General features: G+C 37.3%; 1 protein-coding gene across 1 annotated transcript in view; it reads right to left on the bottom strand.

Moving 5' to 3' along the window:
- Positions 1–2,713: 2,713 nt before the first annotated feature.
- Positions 2,714–20,997, bottom strand: part of sdccag8 (SHH signaling and ciliogenesis regulator sdccag8) — a 41,494-nt gene continuing 23,210 nt past the window's right edge. Inside the window, exons 16-18 of the mRNA XM_077237304.1 lie at positions 15,695–15,826; positions 3,061–3,154; positions 2,714–2,911 (exon numbers count right to left, since the gene is read on the bottom strand). Of these exons, the coding sequence (XP_077093419.1) occupies positions 2,903–2,911; positions 3,061–3,154; positions 15,695–15,826 (235 nt within the window). The 3' untranslated portion in view covers positions 2,714–2,902. The remainder of the gene's footprint in view (positions 2,912–3,060; positions 3,155–15,694; positions 15,827–20,997) is intronic.

Genomic DNA, 20,997 nt, shown 5'->3' with positions numbered 1-20,997 from the left:
GCGCTGTGCAAGAGAGAGGTGATCAGCGCTTACACGAGCGTGATTGACACTGCTAAGACATTCCTCCTGGCTCTGATTGGTTGTTTCTGACCGGGAGCGGTGTATTTCTGCAAATGGCAGTAGGACCACAGGGAGGAGCCAGAGGAGCTTGATTTTTTTCACAGATTATCTGTCTCATATTCTACTTTCAGGACATAATGACAGTTTTAACAAATATTTGTTTACAAAAGCTACCTACTGGAGCTTTAAGATCATTTTTCCACAAACAACGCATATTTTGCCTTCTCTTTACGATTTTGGATTGTTGCTTCAACCTAAACGTCATAACACACAGGTAAGAACTTCGTAGTTGTATATTGCAAATTAGTAACTTTAGCAGCTTACTCTCGTGCAATTGAGGAACGATCGTGATTTTGTACACAAAAAAATACAGTCAAACAAACCCCTACAGTATTAAACTCGCTACATATAATTGTTTAGAAGGTTATAGTGTGCGTTATTTGTTTTCTCTTTAACTTCCTTCAGCTCTTTTCATGTTTGGGGGGTCGGATTGTACAAATTATGAAATATTCGATATCCCAATTTTGCATATCGCCCACCTCTACTTGTAACGCTTTTCCACTGCATGGTACGGTACGGCTCGCTTTAAATGGTACCACCTCTGTTGAGGTTCCAAGCGTACCGTACGAGATGGGGCTCGATGCAGAGCCAAATGGGAGGAGCTAGAGCTCGAGCTCCCCCTTTCTGGAGCTCCAGTGTAACTGGTCTCTTTTCTGCGTTGTGTTTTTGGTTGGTATGAGAATAACAGGACAGCATTCGGCAGTTTCACTGATCTTTTATTCCTGATAAACAAATAAATGTAATCAGCCTCTTAGTCTGAGAGTCACCCTCATTTACTCTCTCACTGAATCACCAATGAAAAAAGCGATAAATCACAATAAAATGCATATAACAGAAAACATACCTGATATACAAACAAATGTAATCAGCCTCTTAGTGTGAGAGTCGCCCTCATTTACTCTATAAAACAAATGTGATGTACACTTATCACGTGTGCTCTCATTTCACATTTAGGCCCAGAAGCAAAAATATCACTTAATCGGGATGAATAGACAAAAATAACCAGACAGATAGGTAAAATAATATTATATACATAAATTAGAGTGAAAATATAGACATAAAAGCAACAATTAAAATTAAGATTAAATAGGATTATCGGGAGCCCAAAATAACCTCACCTCTCACTGAATCACCAATGCAAAGAGGAAGAGGAATGGACAGAACAGGAAATTATATTGACTCATGACATCACATCAATTAAAGGGAAAGGTACTCACTTCACTTGAAATCATGCTGAGTGCTGGTAGTCGATGCTGCAGCGCGAAAGTTAACCTGTGCCTGCGCGGCCCCGCCCACTAAATCCAGTGAGGTGAAGAGCTAGAGCTCCAGCTCCTCCCATTTGGCTCTGCGTCGAGTACCACTTGGACCGTACCCATGGCACTGACCGTACCGATACTAAAATGTGACGTGAAAACACTGCAGATCACTGATTGGTCAGGCAGAATCGTCACTACCAGCATCATTGTATTTGTGAGACAACAAACCCGCTAGATGTAAATAGCCAGTAAAAGTCACCGCTGTAGCACCTGTTTTAAAACTACTTGCTTGAAGAAAAAAAACTTCCAAAAAAGAAATGGCCGTGGTCAGTGGACGATGTGCAGACGTTCCTCTCGGGTTGCCGAGGATAAACTATAACGATCAGTCATAATCCCACCCACTTTGAAGCGGTAAGTTACTAACTGCAGTGGAAAACTGCAACCGAGCTAAAGCGAACCGAAACCGAACAGCGCCGCGTCGTAACTTACCACGCAGTGGAAAAGCGAAGCGAGCCGAACCGTACTGAGCCGTACCATGCAGTGGAAAATTGTTTTTTCTCATTGTTTTGTTTAAAATGTTTTTTTTTTTTAATTATACTTACATTTTTCTAAGTGTTTTGTTTAAAATATTTTTTTTTTATTATACTTACATTTAAGTGTGATAACAACAATGATTCTAGCTCCATGCATCTTTTTTTTGTTTAAAAGCAGAGGCTCTGTTCTTTCTTTTGATATTCATTGTTTCTTCAGATATTCATACAACAAAATATTTTGGGGGCCATGAAAGCGTATGAAAGTTTTCTGAAAATTATCAAAAATGGTGGCGCTGACTGGCAACTTAAAAAAAAAGCTCAATTCATAGTTTTATGATATCTTTAATATTCTTTTTGAAGCATCTAAGTGGTAGTTGAGTAGCTGACAATGGAGGAACAGAAATCCATCAAAAAAATATCTTCATTTGTGTTCCGAAGATAAAACGAATATCTTCTGGGTTTGGGGCGACATCAGGGCGAGTAATTAATCACAGAAGTTTCATTTTGGAGTGAACTCTCCCTTTAACATAAAAAACAGAGTGAAGTAAGACTTAATAGTGAAACATTTAAACTGTTTTATGATAAAAATGTTTTATATTCCTAGCTATGTTTTTTCGTGTGTGTGTATTTTTTGAATTTTCTCCAATGGCATTAAGACAGATAGTGGACATATGAAAATAAATTAATATTTTTTTCTATTTATTTCAAAAAGGGACCATGTAATTTAATCAACATTCATGAATACAAAGGCTAATTTTCAATTGTAGTCCCTTTGCCAGATGTCATTAGGCATAAAACACAAAATAAATGACCACAACAATAATAATTTATTGACCAGAAATTATAAACAACTCTGTAAAATACAGTTAAATGCCACATGTTGTACAATAAGTTAATAATAATAAAAAAGAGGGAAAAAGACAAGGTATTGCTATGACAAAAGAATGTGATGAAGTTATGATACGTATTGACTTGAACCTGCATCTCCGTGGCTCAGCATGTCTGAAAAGTATGGCATATGACGTGTAAGTACTTTACAAATAATATATAAATACAAATACATTAGTTATAATTGAAACTACAGTACTGGGAATAATACTTGCATACAGTAATGTGATGTGAGTGGTGGTTGTACAGCAGCAGAGACTGACCTGGACCTGCTCCTGCATGAGCTGCTTCTGTCTGCTGAGGAGCTGCAGCACCTGCTGAGAGCTGGCCTGACAGTGCTGGTCCAGCTGCTGCAGTCTGACAAAACACACACATCCACACTGAGCTTCTTTTCAACAGCATGTTCCCAATTTTGGGATGTTTGTTGAATTGGTAAGCGATTTCACAGAAAATCTGCCAAAAATCTTGTGTGTTGAAGGGTCATTTTCACAAAGTGAACATTTAACAGATTATCATTAACTTAAAAGGGACAAAAATGAAAAATCATCCATTATTTTTTCTGTGGTTTATTTTGTTGCTTCAAACATATTGCTTTTTTCCCCCTATGTAACACATAAAAATAGAAATGTATCATAAAGTAAATACTGGAGGTGGAGTTATTAATGTTCCATAAAGTCATTTGCCAGGGAAATCAACCTATGAATGGCTTACTCTGTCCACATGGAGCAAGTACAGACCTTAGTCAGGTTAGACGGCATATATCATTTTACGTCAAATGAAAACAAAGGTGTGTGGGCTAGTTTTTTGTATAAAGGTCCTAGATCATGCCATTTTCATAACTCAACTGTTTTGTGGAGTTTTGGACTACTTTTGGAAAGATGTTACAATCAGCTGAACAATAGGTATGTTGTTAACAATACAATCCGTTGAACACGCTGTAATTCGATCCCTCACAACCCCGTTTTCATTCCTGTCAGAAAAGAAATATGGTGCTATCCTGACTACGTTAAAAAAAAAAAAAAAAAGACATACAAATGACACAATTCAGTATTATGTCCATGTGCTACTGTACACGATTCCAGCAGAAGTGAATATGGAGAACACGGGCCTCCAGCTTCTCTTGTTGACTAGTGCCAGATCCATTTTTAATGCCTTTCTTTTTCTCTGTGTCTGGTGAAACAGTGTTTCTGCCTTTCGCAATAGTTGTCATTCACCTCTGTTTCCTTAAATCCCAATTTATTTGGGAGTGTGAGCAGAATAGATCTCCTGACTGCACCAGACAGCTTGTTCCTGTCCTCGGGCCTCAGTCTCGAGTGCTGTTCTTTTGTCTCCCTCGCCCTCATCCTTTGAGTCCTCTGCTGGCCTTCCTAGCGTGAGCTGGACAGGGCTGATCTCAGGGCTGTGGTGGGCATCCTGTCCCATGCTCAGGCCCTGCTGTTTCGGGAGCTGGCGCCACTGCTGCCGCCCACCTCCAGAGTCTGGCAGCGCTGGCCCTAACCTCCTCCACACACTATTTAGCTCCAAATGTTCTTCTTTATTAGTGCACTCATCCAAAACTTTATCCACAATTCTTGCTGTTCTTCAGGTTTTTTACAAAGTACCATTCATCTGCCACTGTTTACCAAAATAAGGAATAATAATAATAAAAACTTAAGAAGCGAGAGCCGCAAGGACCGTTTAAGCTGTTAGTGGACCATCTGCTTTTTTTGACACTGGGTTTTCTTTCCTTCTCGAAATGCATGAAATTGATTCAGTATTAGTAAAAAAACAATCATTAATATGTAGCTAAAAAAAAAAAAAACACACCCTAATCCTAATCACCCCACACCCAAATCACTCCAAGAGAAGATGCATAAACTCTATGTGCAGACATATGGCATGACTTACTGTTGGAGTTACTGGCTATGATGTAAAGTTTTATAAAGTATATGACTTCGGCATCTGACTCCGATAAAGATTTTTGAAACAAAAAATAGAGTGAGCTTATCGATCCAAGTACATCACTTGTACATCACAGCTCTCTTACCCCAAAGAAAAATAATTGAAATCAATTTTAAAATAAAACCTTTAAAATTACAAATGTTAAATGTTACTAATTGTGAATATACAGTATACTAACGTTCAAAGGTTCGGGGTCTGTAGGATTTTTCTTTTATTAACATTTTTATTCAGCAAGGATGCATTAAATTGATCAAAAGTGATTTAATAAATACAAATATTTTGAAGTAGTGCAACTGTTTTCAAAATTGATAATAATAATAATAATAATAATAAATGTTTCTTGAGCACCAAATATTAGCATGATTTCTGAAGGATCATGTGACTCATGTGGCATCAAGACTGGAGTAATGATGCTGAAAATTCAGCTTTGCATCACAGGAATAAATTACATTTTAAAATATATTAAAATAGACAATAGTTATTTTAAATTGTACAAATATTTCAAAATATTACTGTTTTTATGATTAGCCGTGGTGAACATAAGACTTCTTTCAAACACATTTAAAAACTCGTAGCGACTCCAAACTATTTATCATTAAACTCATATAAACAGTTGTATGAGTCTAATAATATTGGAGTATTTTTCAAAGCAGTAGGCAATTAGACATTAGTCAGTATTAAACAAGAATGTCTCTTAATACCTTTGCATGGTTAAGCAAAAATAAAATTATAATCCTGACATAATGTCACTAGAGAAATAATGAATATTTCTTGTTGAATCTATTGAAAATTGAATGCTGAGAGTAAACTGAATCAGCTCTGTCAGAGCACTTAACCCCCAATTTATACTTCTGCGTCGAACTTGCGCAGTAGCTACGCCGTAGGCTGTGCGTAGCGCGCGTACCCTCCGGCGTACCCTGACGTGCACCTCTCCAAAAATGTAACAACGCGTCTATTCTACGCGGACGCAAGCGCTGTGATTGGTCTGCTCAAACCGCTTCCTCGGGTTTCACATGCTCCCTCTGCGTGCGTCAACGCGGACAACGACGCAGAAGTATAAATTAAAACCAAAGCGTAGGCTACGGCGTAGAGGCTCCGGCGTAGGTCCGACGCAGAAATATAAATCAGCCTTTAAGGCAGTTTGTGTAATTCCCTCATCTGCAGCACCTTTGCACCTCTAGAGACAGGCATGCTGCATTACCCTATTATACTATCACACCGCCCTTAATCAACAAATGTCAAACGCCTCTCAACCTCCCCCGTATTTACTGTATCTGCTTTACTGCCACTCAGAGAACAGTCTCGAAACCGTCCAATGCGCACGACCCGTGCCCTTGTTCGGGGCCATGTTAGTTTGTGTTTGATTCCCATAAACCCAAAGTCCCGTAGTCTTCTCTGAAGCTGGACTCACAACGGGAGTCTGATTAAATTAGAAGGCTGTCCAGCAGCTAAGGCTGCAAATCCAATAACCTCCCTCCATTTACTGGCACGCAACTTAATTAGGTTTTTAATACAGCTTAGTGCATGGAGCTGGGCTGAGCTGGCCCGGTCGGGACACTGCTGCCTCTGCCCGCTACTGAGAGAGCTGGAGAAGGGTTTTAAGGGAGAGGAGAGCTTCCCCGCTGACCCTGGTGAAAGGACACCATCTGCTGGCTCCCAGGCTAACTGAAGCCAGATCAACACACAGACACGCTTAACCCGACTAATGCGCTGACAAAAGAGCGCTCAGGTAACGGTATTGGCCATTTACATATCTATAAAATGCCAATTAGTTCAGAGAATACTGGCTTTTGTATGTAACTGACTTACCGGGGGGAAATTAAAAAAGGTATGTAGGTAACTTAACTGTTCCCTGCAAATAAAACAACAAGACTGTGCTTTTCAAAGATTTTTTTTGTAAAAAATAAATAAATAATAATACAGTAAGAACAGTAATAGTCTTAATTATTATTATAATTTAAAATAACTTTTCTAATTTATTATATTTTAAAATGCAATATATAATTGAGGTGGCAAAGCAGAATTTTCAACATCACTTCCCCTAGTCTTCAGTGTCACATGATCCTTCAGAATTCTGATTTGCTGCTCAAGAAGCATTTCTTATGATCACTGCTTGTTTCAGGATACTTCGAGAAATAGAAAGTTCAAACAGCATTTATTTGAAATAGATATATTTTGTAGCAATATAAATGTCTTTAATGCATCCTTGACAAATAAAAGGATACATTTCTTTAAAATTACTTGACATAGAAAGAAATCTATCCAACCCCAAACTTTTGAACAAATGTAATTTTATGTTAACTGCTTGTGTCACCATTATTTTTATCAAGTGCTTTCATTGTCTCACTTCAGGAACATAAATCACTGTTATGCACAAGTGTCACTTGCTAAAACAGCAGTCCAGTATTTATTTAGTTCCAATGAGATACAACTAAAAACAAAACAACAGTCTAGCTATGGGTTGGCGGCTGAGGACAGAATTGTAAAAAAAAACGAAAAAACATTGAATGAGACTCCCAATGCAATAAATTAATATTTTGATAAATATAAAACTTTAGCTTTATGGGCGAATCGAAATCAATGTCTGCGGTAATGGACAGTATGCCTCAGACGCCCCTGAGTTATTTATATATATATATATATAGATAAGGTTTACTTACAATGGAAATTTTGTTAGATGATAAAAGCAATTTTTAAAATTATTATTACATGTAAAAACTCTTTTTGGTGTAAATTCTGTGCAGGTGATGAGGCGCTCAGTGAGTTTGTATAATACGAGAGTGCGAGTGACTGAAGTTCCTCTGCTCGTGTGGCCTCAGGGTGTGTGATTTTTCAGACTGATGTTAGCGCCGGCCAAATGAATAGGCAAGAAGCAGTGAATACACTCTCAGCCCTTGCAAAAGACAAAACAAATCACAACTGTCTTTTTAAAACCATGACATACAGACCCCCCCAAAATCAGGTGATATAAAAATAAATAGATATCAAAATAAAAATGTATTTAATGTAAATTAATACAATTTAAAATGTAAGAAAAACCCTTGAAGTCATCTCATGTGTGAAAAAAGGTTTCTGAACAGTACAGCTAAACAAATAAAACCCTTTATCTCTTTTAAGATATTCTAATGAGAACAGGGCTCAAAGAAACAGCAAAAAGAACAGTTACTTAGTACAGCATATCAGAACAAATGAGTGCATCCTTCAATGCACAAACAAACCAATAGAAAAAGATCTCAACAAATGGAATGACAAATCACTAAATCCGGTGAATTTACGAGGCTCGCATCAGCAGCATGCTGCAGATAGTGGCGGGAAGGGGTTCGCGAGGCTTGGAGGAAGGATAAACAGTATAGAATATATGCAATCTGTCTTGGCTTGCCTGGTTAAAACAGGGCTGTCAGCGGCAGCGAGGACACAGTCCCTTCACTCCTCCATAAACCCCCCTGCTCTGCCAGGGCCAAACACAGCTCCACTGACCGCTGGCCTTGGATCTCACAGCCCTAATCTGATAGACTCGCCAGTGTCTATTGTTGCACATTATCTCTGCTCCCTCTGTCTGTGTTTTTATTTACAGATCTGAGTTCGGGACCGTATGTAGATATGGCACTGGATTCAAATATAAATGTTAACCCCCCAAAAATACAAATAATAATCAGATCGTTAAACTAGATCAATCATAGGACAATGCATGTTCCATGGCATTGTCATTTATTATCTGATTTTTTATAGCTAAAAATAAGGCTTTATAGTGAAGGAACTCGCACTGAAAATGAAGTGTTACTAAGTGGTTATTTGGATAATCAAGACTGGATTACAGAGGTGACTATGAGAGTGGCCAGTGAATAAATGTGAAGACAAGAGAGCTGTATGATTTGACCCAGAATGGCTACTAGTCCTTCCCTATGAATTGCAATGAATACTTTCCATCCAATGATAGTCCATCTAACCATTTCTATAGGTTTTCCCAAAATGGCAGCATTCTTCTCCTAAAAGATGCTGTAAAACACACTGCTGAATGACACTGGCATCATCAATACTGGAAACTCTGCAAAGGAGCACTTGACAAAAATGAATCCATAAAAAATAAATAAACAAACAATTTTAAAAATCCATATCAAGAACATGAAAATTAGCCTAGGAGACAGTATAAGTTGGCTAAGCCATTTTTATTTTGTTGCATTATTATTTTTATTTTATATATTTACTATCACTATTATTTACGCCATTATTTATATATACAGTATATATATATATATATATATATTTTTTTTTTGCTTTTCAAATCTTTCAAATATTTTTCTTAACATAACTGTTGACAACAACTGAATAATAAATAAATAAATAAATAAATGTAACTTTTAAATTAAAATAACTTTGTTTGTCTTTGTACACAATGTTATGGACATTGTTACACCAGTTAAATGTTTTTATCTACTATACTCCATGCTACAATAAATATCTACTGTTAAAAGATAAAAAAAAAATACATTCAGCTATACAACATATGTGATGCCAGTTCCCTAAAAACATCATAAAGTTTGTTACCACCATCAGCTTGGACTTCCTTGCGAAAACAACATGGGAGCTTGAGAAAGGAGCTAAGTGAGCACTTTTTGATGTTATAAATGGGGTCTTAGCGCTGGATAGGAAGCGCTTGGATGCACCACAGCATTTTACAGTTCGCATGCCTTGGGATGTGCCCAGCACCCGCGTAAGCAGGAGCAGTAGAGCCACCGCTCCACAAGACTCTGTCAGCAGGCCATGGAGCTGTTGCCCCCAGCAGTGTGGGCCAGCTGGCCCAAGAACACTAGAGGAAAGAGGGATATTAGGGTGGAGAGGCTCCCTGCTGCCCCCTAGCTGCAAAACGCTTAAACCATGACTTTTAAATATAGAGAATCATTGAATGTGTCACGAGTATCTACTGAATGTGTTATCAGAGCAATCACTGATTCCCTACAGATCAATAAACACTGAGCCCAGAAAGTTATCCGTGATCCTGAAAATGCAGATATCACTGTATAATAAGTTCTTACTGTATACACTGGCGTTCAAAAGCTTGAAGTTAGTAAGATTTTTTTTAAAATAAATTAATACTTTTATTCAGCAACGACGCATTAAATTGATCAAAAGTGACAGTAAAGCAATTTGTTATTTTAAAAACTATTTTTATTTTACATAAATACTGAAAAATTTTATAAATACTCAAATAAAATGATGAAAATGCTCATTAGGCGTTCTGTCAGAGCAACCGTTTTCAACATTAACATTCAAAATAAAAAACATTTTCACTAAATCAGCATAATGTGGATCATCTGAAGACTGGAGTAATGAAAATTCAGTTTTGTCATTACAGGAATGAATTACATTAAATAAAAATAGAAGACATTTATTTAAAATTGTTTTTTACAATACTACTGTTTTTACTGTATTTTTAATCAAATACAGTAAATGCCGACTTAGTGTGCATAAGAAATTTCTTTCAAAAGCATAAAAAAAACTTTCCGTCCCCAATATTTCAATGGCTGTATGATGATGATTATGATCAACAGGATAAAAGAGAGATTAAATAATATCCTTCTTCTTATATACTCTGAATAAATTGTGAGCAGTGCTTCCACAATAATGAACATAGTAAATCTTTTCTTCTTTTTTAACACTTCAGTGAGAGGGTTTCTATTACAGCTGCTTTGACATTGTTCTATTTTCTTACAGTCATAATCTATCTCTCTCAAATGGGAGTGCAAAAATAACATCTGCTATGGTCTCCACTATAGAAGTTTACCCTGCTGAAGTTCCACACACAGAAATGTGAAAAGAGTCTATAGCCACACCTCTGTGCTAGCAAGCGGCGCCATTTGAGGCGTCATTCATGTCTGTAGAATTGAGGTTTGAGTTGGCTATTGAAATTGAATACTTAGGTTAGAGGTTTTGAACAGTTCTGTTTGTGAATATACAGTTTAACAATATCAAACACAAATGACTAAAGAGAAGCTGGAAAGATATAATATGTCCACATACATTATTACAATCTTTGGGTCTGTCAGCAAAGTTCAGATTTCTGGTTGAAATCTGTTGTTTACATACTTTTAAATAATGCCACTTGAATCACTAATATTATAAACAAGACTCATGTTTGATTTAAAGCAGAGAAGTACAAAAAAAACTCCTTTTATAAAGCTTTTTTTTTCTTTCATGCAGACTTGATTTTAAAAATGCTAAAGGTACATCTGATCTGACCCAGAAAAGACAAAGATCACCAAACGAATGCTAAAGAAAAAGTGACGAGCCTCATCCACATCACACATGCCATCTCCTTAACTCCTTGCCAACTTCATTTGCAAGTGAAAAGTTTACTAAGCTTTTTTGCTTTCGGCAAAAGCAGCACACACACAGTGTCTTAAATGCGTGTCCGTGTGTGTGTAAGAGAATGATGGGGTGGGTGGCAGGGAACCAGATGAAGCAGCCCTCGCCCGAGGCCCAGCCATCTCCCCGGCAGCAGCGCGGCTGTTCTCGGACATTTGTTCCATTGCACCATCTCCTCCAGCCTTTTCAGCAGCGCTCCAGCTACCGCTACACATGGCTCTCCATCCACGCTCCCCTCCACGCACATCCACACGCCACTACCATCTTTCTTTATGCTGCCATATGGCTGACAGAAGCCTGTAGATTTAGGCACACATCTGCGTATATGCTACAACACTCCTTTAAGGAACAGGAGCGTGTTTGCTTCTGTGTGTGTTGGTGAGAGGGAGTGATAATTGGTAAAGACGCTCATTGGCAGATGCGTGTTTGTGGGGCTGAGTGGAGATGAGAGAATGTTTGAGGAGCTTGTGTGAGCAGGGACTCGGAGCAGGCGAAATTTTGGACAAATAATCATATCAAGCCGTGTTTTATTACTATCCAAAATCAGGGTAGCTGACAAACCATTTTTTTTTTTAAATCAACAAAAAGACTTCTTTTGAATGTTTAAGTGGACGTTTAAGGCGCTGTAACTAGTCTTTTTAAATAACCTTCGAATACCTTCCCTAGTTCCTAAACATAGTTCTGCAGTGTGACAATAAATTCTAAAATGCAAAAAAAGTTATATAAGTAATATGAGGCCAAAAAAGCAGATTGCATAATAATTATAAAATAATATGCAAAATGTTGTTTAAAATCATTTAGCCTCACTATAAAATGCCATGCCACAGGACCTGTCATCTTACTAAAAGCTTTTAATGTTATATACCCATTAATGCTTTCTGAAATTAATTTTAGATTATTATAGATTATTATTCTAAATTAAATGCCATTTATAAAAATGTCCATGATTTCCAAGCTTGGAAATGAATAAAAAAAATTCCCTGTTATTTCCATGGACCCCTGCCTGCCTACTTATACGATGTTTGTCACCCACAAATGCATATGTTTTCAAAGTACAAGACAGTTCAGCAGTAATAAGAATGAACAAAACTAAGAATTTACAACACATGTTGTTTAGCCTATTCTGTATGAATAATAATAATATTAATACTATATTTAATACTAAAGGCATACCTGAGTACGGCTCAAATAGCTAATTAGGTACGTTAATTCGATTAAAGTAAATATAAAATAAAGTTAAAATTTCTGTTTATTTCTGCCATAAATTTCCATTAAAATGCAATTATAAGAACAGTAAAAACAGTATTCTTACATAATTTACAAAACCATTTCTAATTATATTCTTCATCAAGACACTCAAAAATATATTTTTTAACAAAGAGAGTCTTTGCCTGTATTGTATGTTAATGAGGCAGACCATATGAAATTAGTCAGTAATATATATATATATATATATATATATATATATATATATATATATATATGTAGTCTGATTACTACATCCCAAAGTAGCTTTTACCACACTAACGTCAACTATCTTACACAGCAGTGAAGCGATGCCCGAAATGCATTTATGAAATAAAAATAGGATTGATACGCATATGTATTATTGATGTTCTCCATAAAGCCGAGGCTATTACGCACAATCGTTGGCCAACACTCAAGCCTTTCATATATCACTGGCCCTAATCTCTAGGCAGAAAATATGCGAATACCACGTGGAAAATAAATAAATAACTTGCAGGAGTGAAACATTGTGTGCCGAAAACCCCTGTGTTGCTTGGCGTTGGCTCGAATGGTAAAAATAAATCAAGCTGATTTTCCAAATGTTTCATGCGTGCCACGCTGTTGCAGCTCTTCGCAGCACAGATTGTGCGCCCGATCAAGAATATCTGAGGTGGGGCCCCGGCTATTTGCATGTATGTCGAAGCCATTTGCACCAACTTATTAACACGTACACCTTAACCCACGGGCGGCGGGGTGAAGTGCCTTACAGAGCAGAGACACCCGGGGCCCTGAAGACGCAGGAGGGACCAGACCTCTCAGTTTCTTACTCAGAGCCGAGGGCTGAAGTTTGGCTCCGGCACCTTCTGTCTTACATACCAACAGCAGGAGAAATGTGTGTGTCAGCATTGCAATAAACAAAGCATGCAAACAGCGAGAAAGAAACGGTGCGATGCGGTAAACTCTCACAAATAGATTTTTCACTATTTTGGCCAGAACATGAAATTGTTTTATTTAACCTCTTGCACGTTGAAACTTTCTCTTTGTTTTGAAATCTTCTCAAAAGATTAGCTTTAACATTAAATTCAAAGAGGATGGTTCAAAAGATGCACAACAAAAAAAGATTGAATCATTTGATTATCTCTAGCTTGTACATATCTTCTATGGTAAACATAACTATAAATATTTCACATATATAGATTCTTTCTAATCGCTTCATCTCACCTCTGAGCTCGGTCTGTGAGCTCTTGTGAGAAATGTTGCGTAATTGCAAAGGTGACAAACCATTTTAACAGCTCCAGTTATGTGAGGAAAGCTCACTTACATGCCCACACGGCACAACTATCTAAAAACAACATGCTTTTCATTACGAGGCGGCAGTGGAAACGTAACTTTTCTCTGTATCTGCTTCTCTGTGGTTCGAGGAGGTGGATATTCACTAATATGTAAAGTTGTGGAGGAAACAGAAGGATGTTGTGCTCCCAGCAGAAGCTCAGTTCAGGCTGGAGGTACTGTGGATACACCCACACTCACTCACTCGCCCACATGCTGGCTCGGGCGGTGTGCCAGACGCCCCTCAACCCTACACTCAGTGGCCACATGTGCCCCTGCCTGAAACACGCACACACACAGTCTGAAGTGTTACGAGTGCACTGCTTACATGTATCAGATATATATATAAAAAGCCAGTATCTAATTCCAGTTAATTTTATAGACATATTGAGAGGTTACAAATCTACCGCCGGCAAATCCAATCAATGGCTTCTTGAAGAGCCAGCCTTATTTCAGACTGACAAAATGTAATTCCCGATGAACACACACTACCGTTCAAAATTCTGATGTCAGTAATATTAATACTTCATAAATGAATACTTTTATTCAGCAAGGAACCATTAAACTTAGCAAAAAACTTTTTGTTCATCAAAAATCAAAAAAGTATCAGTTTGCACAAAATATTAAGCAGCACAACTGTTTAACATTAATAATAATAATAAAAAAAGATTTGAGCCAAAAGTTAGCATGTTAGGCCCTGTGTTACACCTGGTATTAAGATGCGTTTTGGTTGATCGGATCACAAGTAGACGAGGGAGACAGATTTCCGTTAACACCTTGTGTTTTAATCAGTCTCTTTTGTCCACCTTCAACCACTTCTGTCCTGATTTGATTGAGCGAAGGGTCTATGGGCAGGTAAATGTATGTGTTTTTCAGATCTTTCGATCTAATGAATGAAAAAAGCTCACGCAATTTACATATGAACGCACCTGGAGACGACAGAAAAACATACAGAGAGCATCAACTTTCGTTTCCTCTAAACATCCAACAATGTTTTCTCTTCAAACCAAACTTGGGTCTCCAGCCAACAAAGTTTAAATCCTGTCTGGCTAAAACACTTACCATAATGTTTACACATTAGGCCAGTAGGAGGAGAGTAGTCATCTGTTGTGGCTGTTTGAACACATTCGACCACATGAGTAAGAATGTGTTTTCGACTACCTCTGGGAGTGGTCAAATGTGGACGAGCTCAAAATGTTTTAGACCCCGTTTACACCTGTATTTAGCATCATCCACTTGTGATCTGATCAACCAAAACGCATCTTAATACCAAGTGTAAACAGGGCCTTAGAATGATTTCTCATGTTAGAAGGATCATGTGACACTGAAGACTGGAGAAATGGCTGCTGAAAATTCAGCTTTAACATCACAGGAATAAATAAAATATATTAAAATAGAAATCAGTTATTTTAAATTATAATAATATTATTTTTACAATATTACTGTTTTTACTGTATTTTTGATCACATCCTTGGTGAGCATAAGAAACATTACAAAATCTTATCAACCCCAAACTTCTGAACAGTAGTGCATTTCAACCCGTTTTGTTCATTATTCTTCCACTAATTCATTGACCTCAATCTAGTTTGTGATACTTTATCATGCCTACCATTAGATGAAGGCTTTGTTCAGACAGGCAGCAAAAATCAGATTTTTTTATTGCCGTATCCAACTAAAATATGGTTTTTTTTTTGTGATCGGAACAGCATAAATAAAAGAAATTTGATGTTAACAAACTTGTACAAACAGATGAATTTTAACCACATGCAAAATGACAAAGACAAACTGGATTTGTGTGCAGGGTGAACAAAGCCTGATTAATACAATCTTTGCTGAATTGAAATGTAATTTCAAAACTTTTTTGAAAACCTGCGAATCATGAGTAAAATTTATTCACAGACATCCTAAAGATGCACACCCCTAATTGCTGCTGGTTTTCAAATGTACTGTAGTGATGCCATGGTGTTATACACCACACAAGCTCCTATAGTGACTGTACATGTGCGGACTTGAGGTCAGTGCTGCAGGTGTGTGTACCTCTGCTTCATCCGCTGGTGCATCCTGCCGTGCTGCACACACTGCTCCTCCATCTCCTCACAGCGACCTCGCAGTTTCTCAGCGCTCTCCTGCAGGTGCTCTCTCTCCAGAGACAACTGCTCTATCTCCGCTCTACACACACACAAACACACGCTTAAGTTTTAGAATCCACATTTGGTTGCTGTTAAATAAAGCTATAACTTGAACTGATATTAGATCATTCAGCCCTCAAAAACAGAGTGTTTAAAAAGCAGCAGCTTACAGAGACAAAACAAAACTGCACATTTCACAAAAATGGACAGTAGATGGATCTTAATACACAGTATATTAGTACTATCAGTTATCAGCTGATATAAATATTTTAATATGATAAATTCAGGATTCACTCCCATATTTAAAAACAGCATGTATAAGGGGCTATCAGGAAATAGCAGAGAACCATTTTTTCTTCGTTTGATTGTTTTTCCACATTTATTGAAAAGAGAGTAAAGAAAGTAAAGGAAAATATAGCAGCAAGCAGGAATTCTCGGGGTCCAAGCACCAATGGCCCATGTTAGCGATCCAGTTGAAATGCATCTTATGATGTGGTTTTTACAGCAAAGTCCATCTTGAATATTCACTGAAAGTAAGGTTTGATGGGATGGGATACAGCAACACACAGGTGTCAAAAAAGCAGCAACTGACGTTCAAAAGGAAATCACACTCATACTGTTAGATTAAAAGAGAAGTAAAAAAAAATTCCCCATTATAAAAATGTTTACTGTTGTATTTAAATTTAGATGAAATTGCATGTCATAGGATACCACAGGACTATTTCAAATAAATGTGAAGATATAATTTGCAGCTCAAAATTTTATTTATATACGACCCTGGATCACAAAACCAGTCACAAGTACCACGGGTATATTTGTGGCAATAGCCAACAATACAGGTTTGGCTTACAGCTTATGAAAACCCCAAATTCAAAATCTCATAAAATTAGAATATTACATGAAATCAATTTAAAAAAAAAGGATTTTAAATACAGAAATGTCGGCCCTCAGAAAAGTATAATCATGCACATGTCCTCAGTACTTGGTTTGGGCCCCTTTTGCATGAACTATTGCCTCAATGCGGCATGGCATGGATGCTATCAGCCTGTGGCACTGCCGAGGTGTTATGGAAGACCAGGATGCTTCAATAGCGGCCTTCAGCTCTTCTGCATTGTTCGATATCATGTCTCTCATCTCTCTCTTGGCCATGCCCCATAGATTCTCTATAGGGTTCAGGTCAGGAAGGTTTGCTGGCCAATAAAGCCCAGTAATCCCATGGTCATTGAACCAGGTTTTGGTGCTTTTGGCAGTGTGCGCAGGTGCCAAATCCTGCTGGAAAATGAAGTCAGCATCTCCATAAAGCACGTCTGCTTAAGGAAGCATGAAGTGCTCTAAAATGTCCTGGTAGACGGCTGCGTTGACTCTGGACTTAATAAAGCACAGTGGACCAACACCAGCCGATGACATGACTCCCCAAACAAACACAGACTGTGGAAACTTCACACTGGACTTGAAGCATCTTGGATTGTGTGCCATTCCATTCTTCCTCCAGACTCTGGGACCTTGATTTCCAAATGAGATGCAAAATTTGCTCTCATCAAAAAAGAGGACTTTGGACCACTGAGCAACAGACCAGTTCTTTTTTTCTTTAGCCCAGGTAAGACGCTTCTGACGTTGTTTGTTGTTCAGGAGCGGCTTGACAAGAGGAATACGACATTTGAAGCCCATGTCCAGGATCCGTCTGTGTGTGGTGGCTCTTGATGCAGTAACTCCAGCCTCAGTCCAGTCCTTGTGAAGCTCCCACACACATTTGAATGGCCTTTTCCTGACAATCCTCTCCGGGCTGCGGTCATCCCTGCTGCTTGTGCACCTTTTCCTTCCACACTTTTCCCTTACACTTAACTTTCCATTAATGTGCTTTGATACAGCTGATGGTTTTCTGCACAACTGTCAGGTCAGCAGTCTTCCCCATGATTGTGAATTCCACTGAACCAGACTGAGAGACCATTTAAAGGCTCGGGAACCCTTTGCAGGTGTTTTGGATTAATTAGATGATTAGAATGTGACACTTTGAGCCTACAATACTGAACCTTTTCACAATATTCAAATTTTCTGAGATTTTCATAAGCTGTAAGCCATAATCATCAAAATTATAACAAATAAAGGCTTGAAATATCTCACTTTGCATGTAATGAGTCTATATAATATATTAGTTTCACCTTTGAAATTGAATTACTGAAATAAATGAACTTTTGCAAGATATTCTAATTTTTCGAATTTCACCTGTACATTGTATGGGTCAAAATTATCGATTTTTCTTTTATGATAAAAATCATTCGGTTATTAAGTAAAGATCATGTTCCATGTAGATATTTTGTATATTTCCTACCGTAAATAAATAAAACAATTTCCTTTTGTGAGTGAATGCAGCACAATCGCGAACATAAATGGACGCTATTTTCTCAATGTTTAGATTTTTTTTGCACCCTCAGATTCCAGTTTTTTAAACAGTTGTATCTCGGACACATATAGTCATATCCTAACAAACCATACATCAATGGAAAGCTTATTTATTCAGTTTTCAGATTCAATTTAAAAAAATTGACCCACTGTACACATATTGTAGCTTTAAAACAAGGATTCAGAGGAAACAAGAATTTTGATTCTGTCGCACACGGTTGCAGAGTTATTAGCTAAAACTTAAAGTTGCTTGTTATAGAGCCACCTTGAAGCCCATATTTCAAATAATTTGGTACACATATACATTTTTTAATGGTTGGCCATTCATATTTGATGTTATTAGCCACTGAAATTTTATTGGCTGCTAGCGGCCATGTTTTTTTTTTTTAAATGTCTGATTCATATAAGAGGATATGTTAGGAAGTCCACCAAAGAAGATGAATACCAATTTTCAACTTAATGAATTGTACTGTTGCAAAGTTAAAATTGTTTTTAGTTTTAGCGCCTCCATTGGCAGAATTATACGAAACTTGGTGTGCCTTCTCAGAATGTCCTGTGTCAAGTAAGTCAACTCATAAAAATGGGCATTGCCTGACTAATTAGTTAAATTATATCTTTGCTTTTAGTAACTTTCTGCTAGCACTGTCCCTAGCTGCTGTCTGCCAATTTTGGTGAAGATCGGACCAACAGTCTAGGAGAAGTTTAAAAAAAGTATGTTTTTAAGAAAAGCCAAAATGGTGAAAAAATGTATATGTTGAGGGGCTTGACTCAAGGATTCTGAAGACACTTTTTTGTTTGAAACCCTCAGGGTTCCAAAGTGCCTCTTTATAGCGCCACCTAGTGTCAGACGGGTGTGTGTCTGTGTGCCTGAGTAGCGGTGCACGATTGGGACCATACTGCTGAGTTTGGGGTCTCTGGTTATGGTCTTTGACACCCATACAGTTTTAGGCCAGAAAAATAAGGAAGAAGAAGAAAATCAGTACAAACAAAAAGAGAAATAGCAGAGCAAAAAGAGGAAACAGAGTTGGGATCACTGAATGGGTCACAGCCATATTTGAACTTGCACCAATCACTTTGCCATGGCTCCAATGACAATTACTTAGGCTTTTTTTCTTAACAAGACCACACTCTCATTGCACCAGAAACACCTAAGCACTCTGCCATCAGGTATAGCCCTGCCAAGTCAACTCCATTAGCACTGTAAACACCCTGCTTTCCAAAAGTTAAAGTGTCTACAAGGAGGACATCAGCTCCCCAAAACAGATCTTTGATTTAATGTGTAAACTTGTTTATTAAGACAAACGGAAGACATCCTAAATGGGTTGTGTTTGATAAAACTGTTAAAGATACAAGTAATTAAATCCACCACCACAACTCGCTTAGATGTGCTGCATTATAGACAAGAGAGCAACCTTCATCTGAGTCTTATGCAGAATGAACCTTGTCGCCAGCGTGCTGCGTGCTCATCTGCCTATAGGTTTAAAACACAACACTGAACAGAAGGCCACACTGTCACCGGATATAAAACAACAGGACAGGGAGATCAGTAGAGGGAAATGAATCAAGTGTGTGAGTGTATATACATATAGTCAATACACTGCTCTTATTATATAACATATTATTTGTTTTAGTTTTTTTAAATTACATTAAAAATCAATGAAACACTTACAAAACTGTCTCACTACATAAATATATATATATATATATATATATATATATATATGGTACCAGATTGCATTAACACTAGACCTTTGTGAGATTCTGTATGTCGGCAGTTGATGATTAACGTACATAAACTTTCGATTTTCGATTTAACTTTTAGGTTAAATTAGTAACACTTTACAATATTGTTCCATTAGTTAACATTATTTAATGCATCAACTAACATTAACTAACAATGAGCAATGCATTTGTTACAGCATTTCTTAATCTTTGTTAACGTTATTTAAAGGTGCTCTAAGCGATGTTGGGTGACGTCATTTCTTGTTGACGTTTAAAGTATTGTCAAACAAAACGGAGGCTAGCTAGACCCTCCCTCCTCCTCATCCACTAACCCCCCAAACCCCAACCCCAAATCCTTCTTGTCGGTTATTGGCTGGAACAGTTTGTTATGTTCTGTGGTGCGGGTAAGCCCAGTTTGTTTTTGTTGCCATTTGTGGAGCCTGGGGTGTCTGCAGAGACCGCATTTTTTTACAGTGTGTTCAGGGGACAGGCAGCTAGCGGATAGTGAGGAGATGTTTGCTGTATGTGACAAAAAATGTTTTGGCCTTAAAAATGCGTAACATCGCTTAGAGCACCTTTAATAAAACTCGACTCTCTATTGTTACTTCATATTAGCTCAGGTCCATTAAATAATAGTAACAGACACAACATTTGATTTGAATAATTTATTAGTAAATGTTAAAACTAATGTTAACTAATATTAATAAATGCTGCATTTATTTTTAATCGTTTGTTCATGTTAACTTTTAGTGACCAAATTAAAGAGACCAGTCACTATTTATTTTTCTACATTTAAAAATCTCACTTCTACTTAAATAATAAAATAATTGTAACTCAAATCTATATTTAATGGTAATCTATTGATTGTTATCATTTACTTGTAATAAATGAGATAATGTATAGTTGCAAGATGTTATCGCAAAATAATCCCTGACAGAATTATCAAAACCCTGAGGCAAGGTGAATATCCCTTGTGTAATTTACTGTATGTCAACAGCCCATTATTGTTTATTTTAACCTTTTAAATTCATTTAATTCACCTTGTTTGCAGAAGTTATGCAAATACAGCTTTTCTTCACTTTTAGTGCT

The sequence above is a fragment of the Siphateles boraxobius genome, unplaced genomic scaffold, assembly GCF_051911475.1.
Source record: "Siphateles boraxobius isolate OS27281-9 unplaced genomic scaffold, OSU_SipBor_1 20, whole genome shotgun sequence".
Classification (NCBI taxonomy): domain Eukaryota; kingdom Metazoa; phylum Chordata; class Actinopteri; order Cypriniformes; family Leuciscidae; genus Siphateles; species Siphateles boraxobius.
The sequence above is the reverse complement of the archived record's forward strand: the minus strand, read 5'-3'. Positions and strand labels throughout refer to the sequence as shown.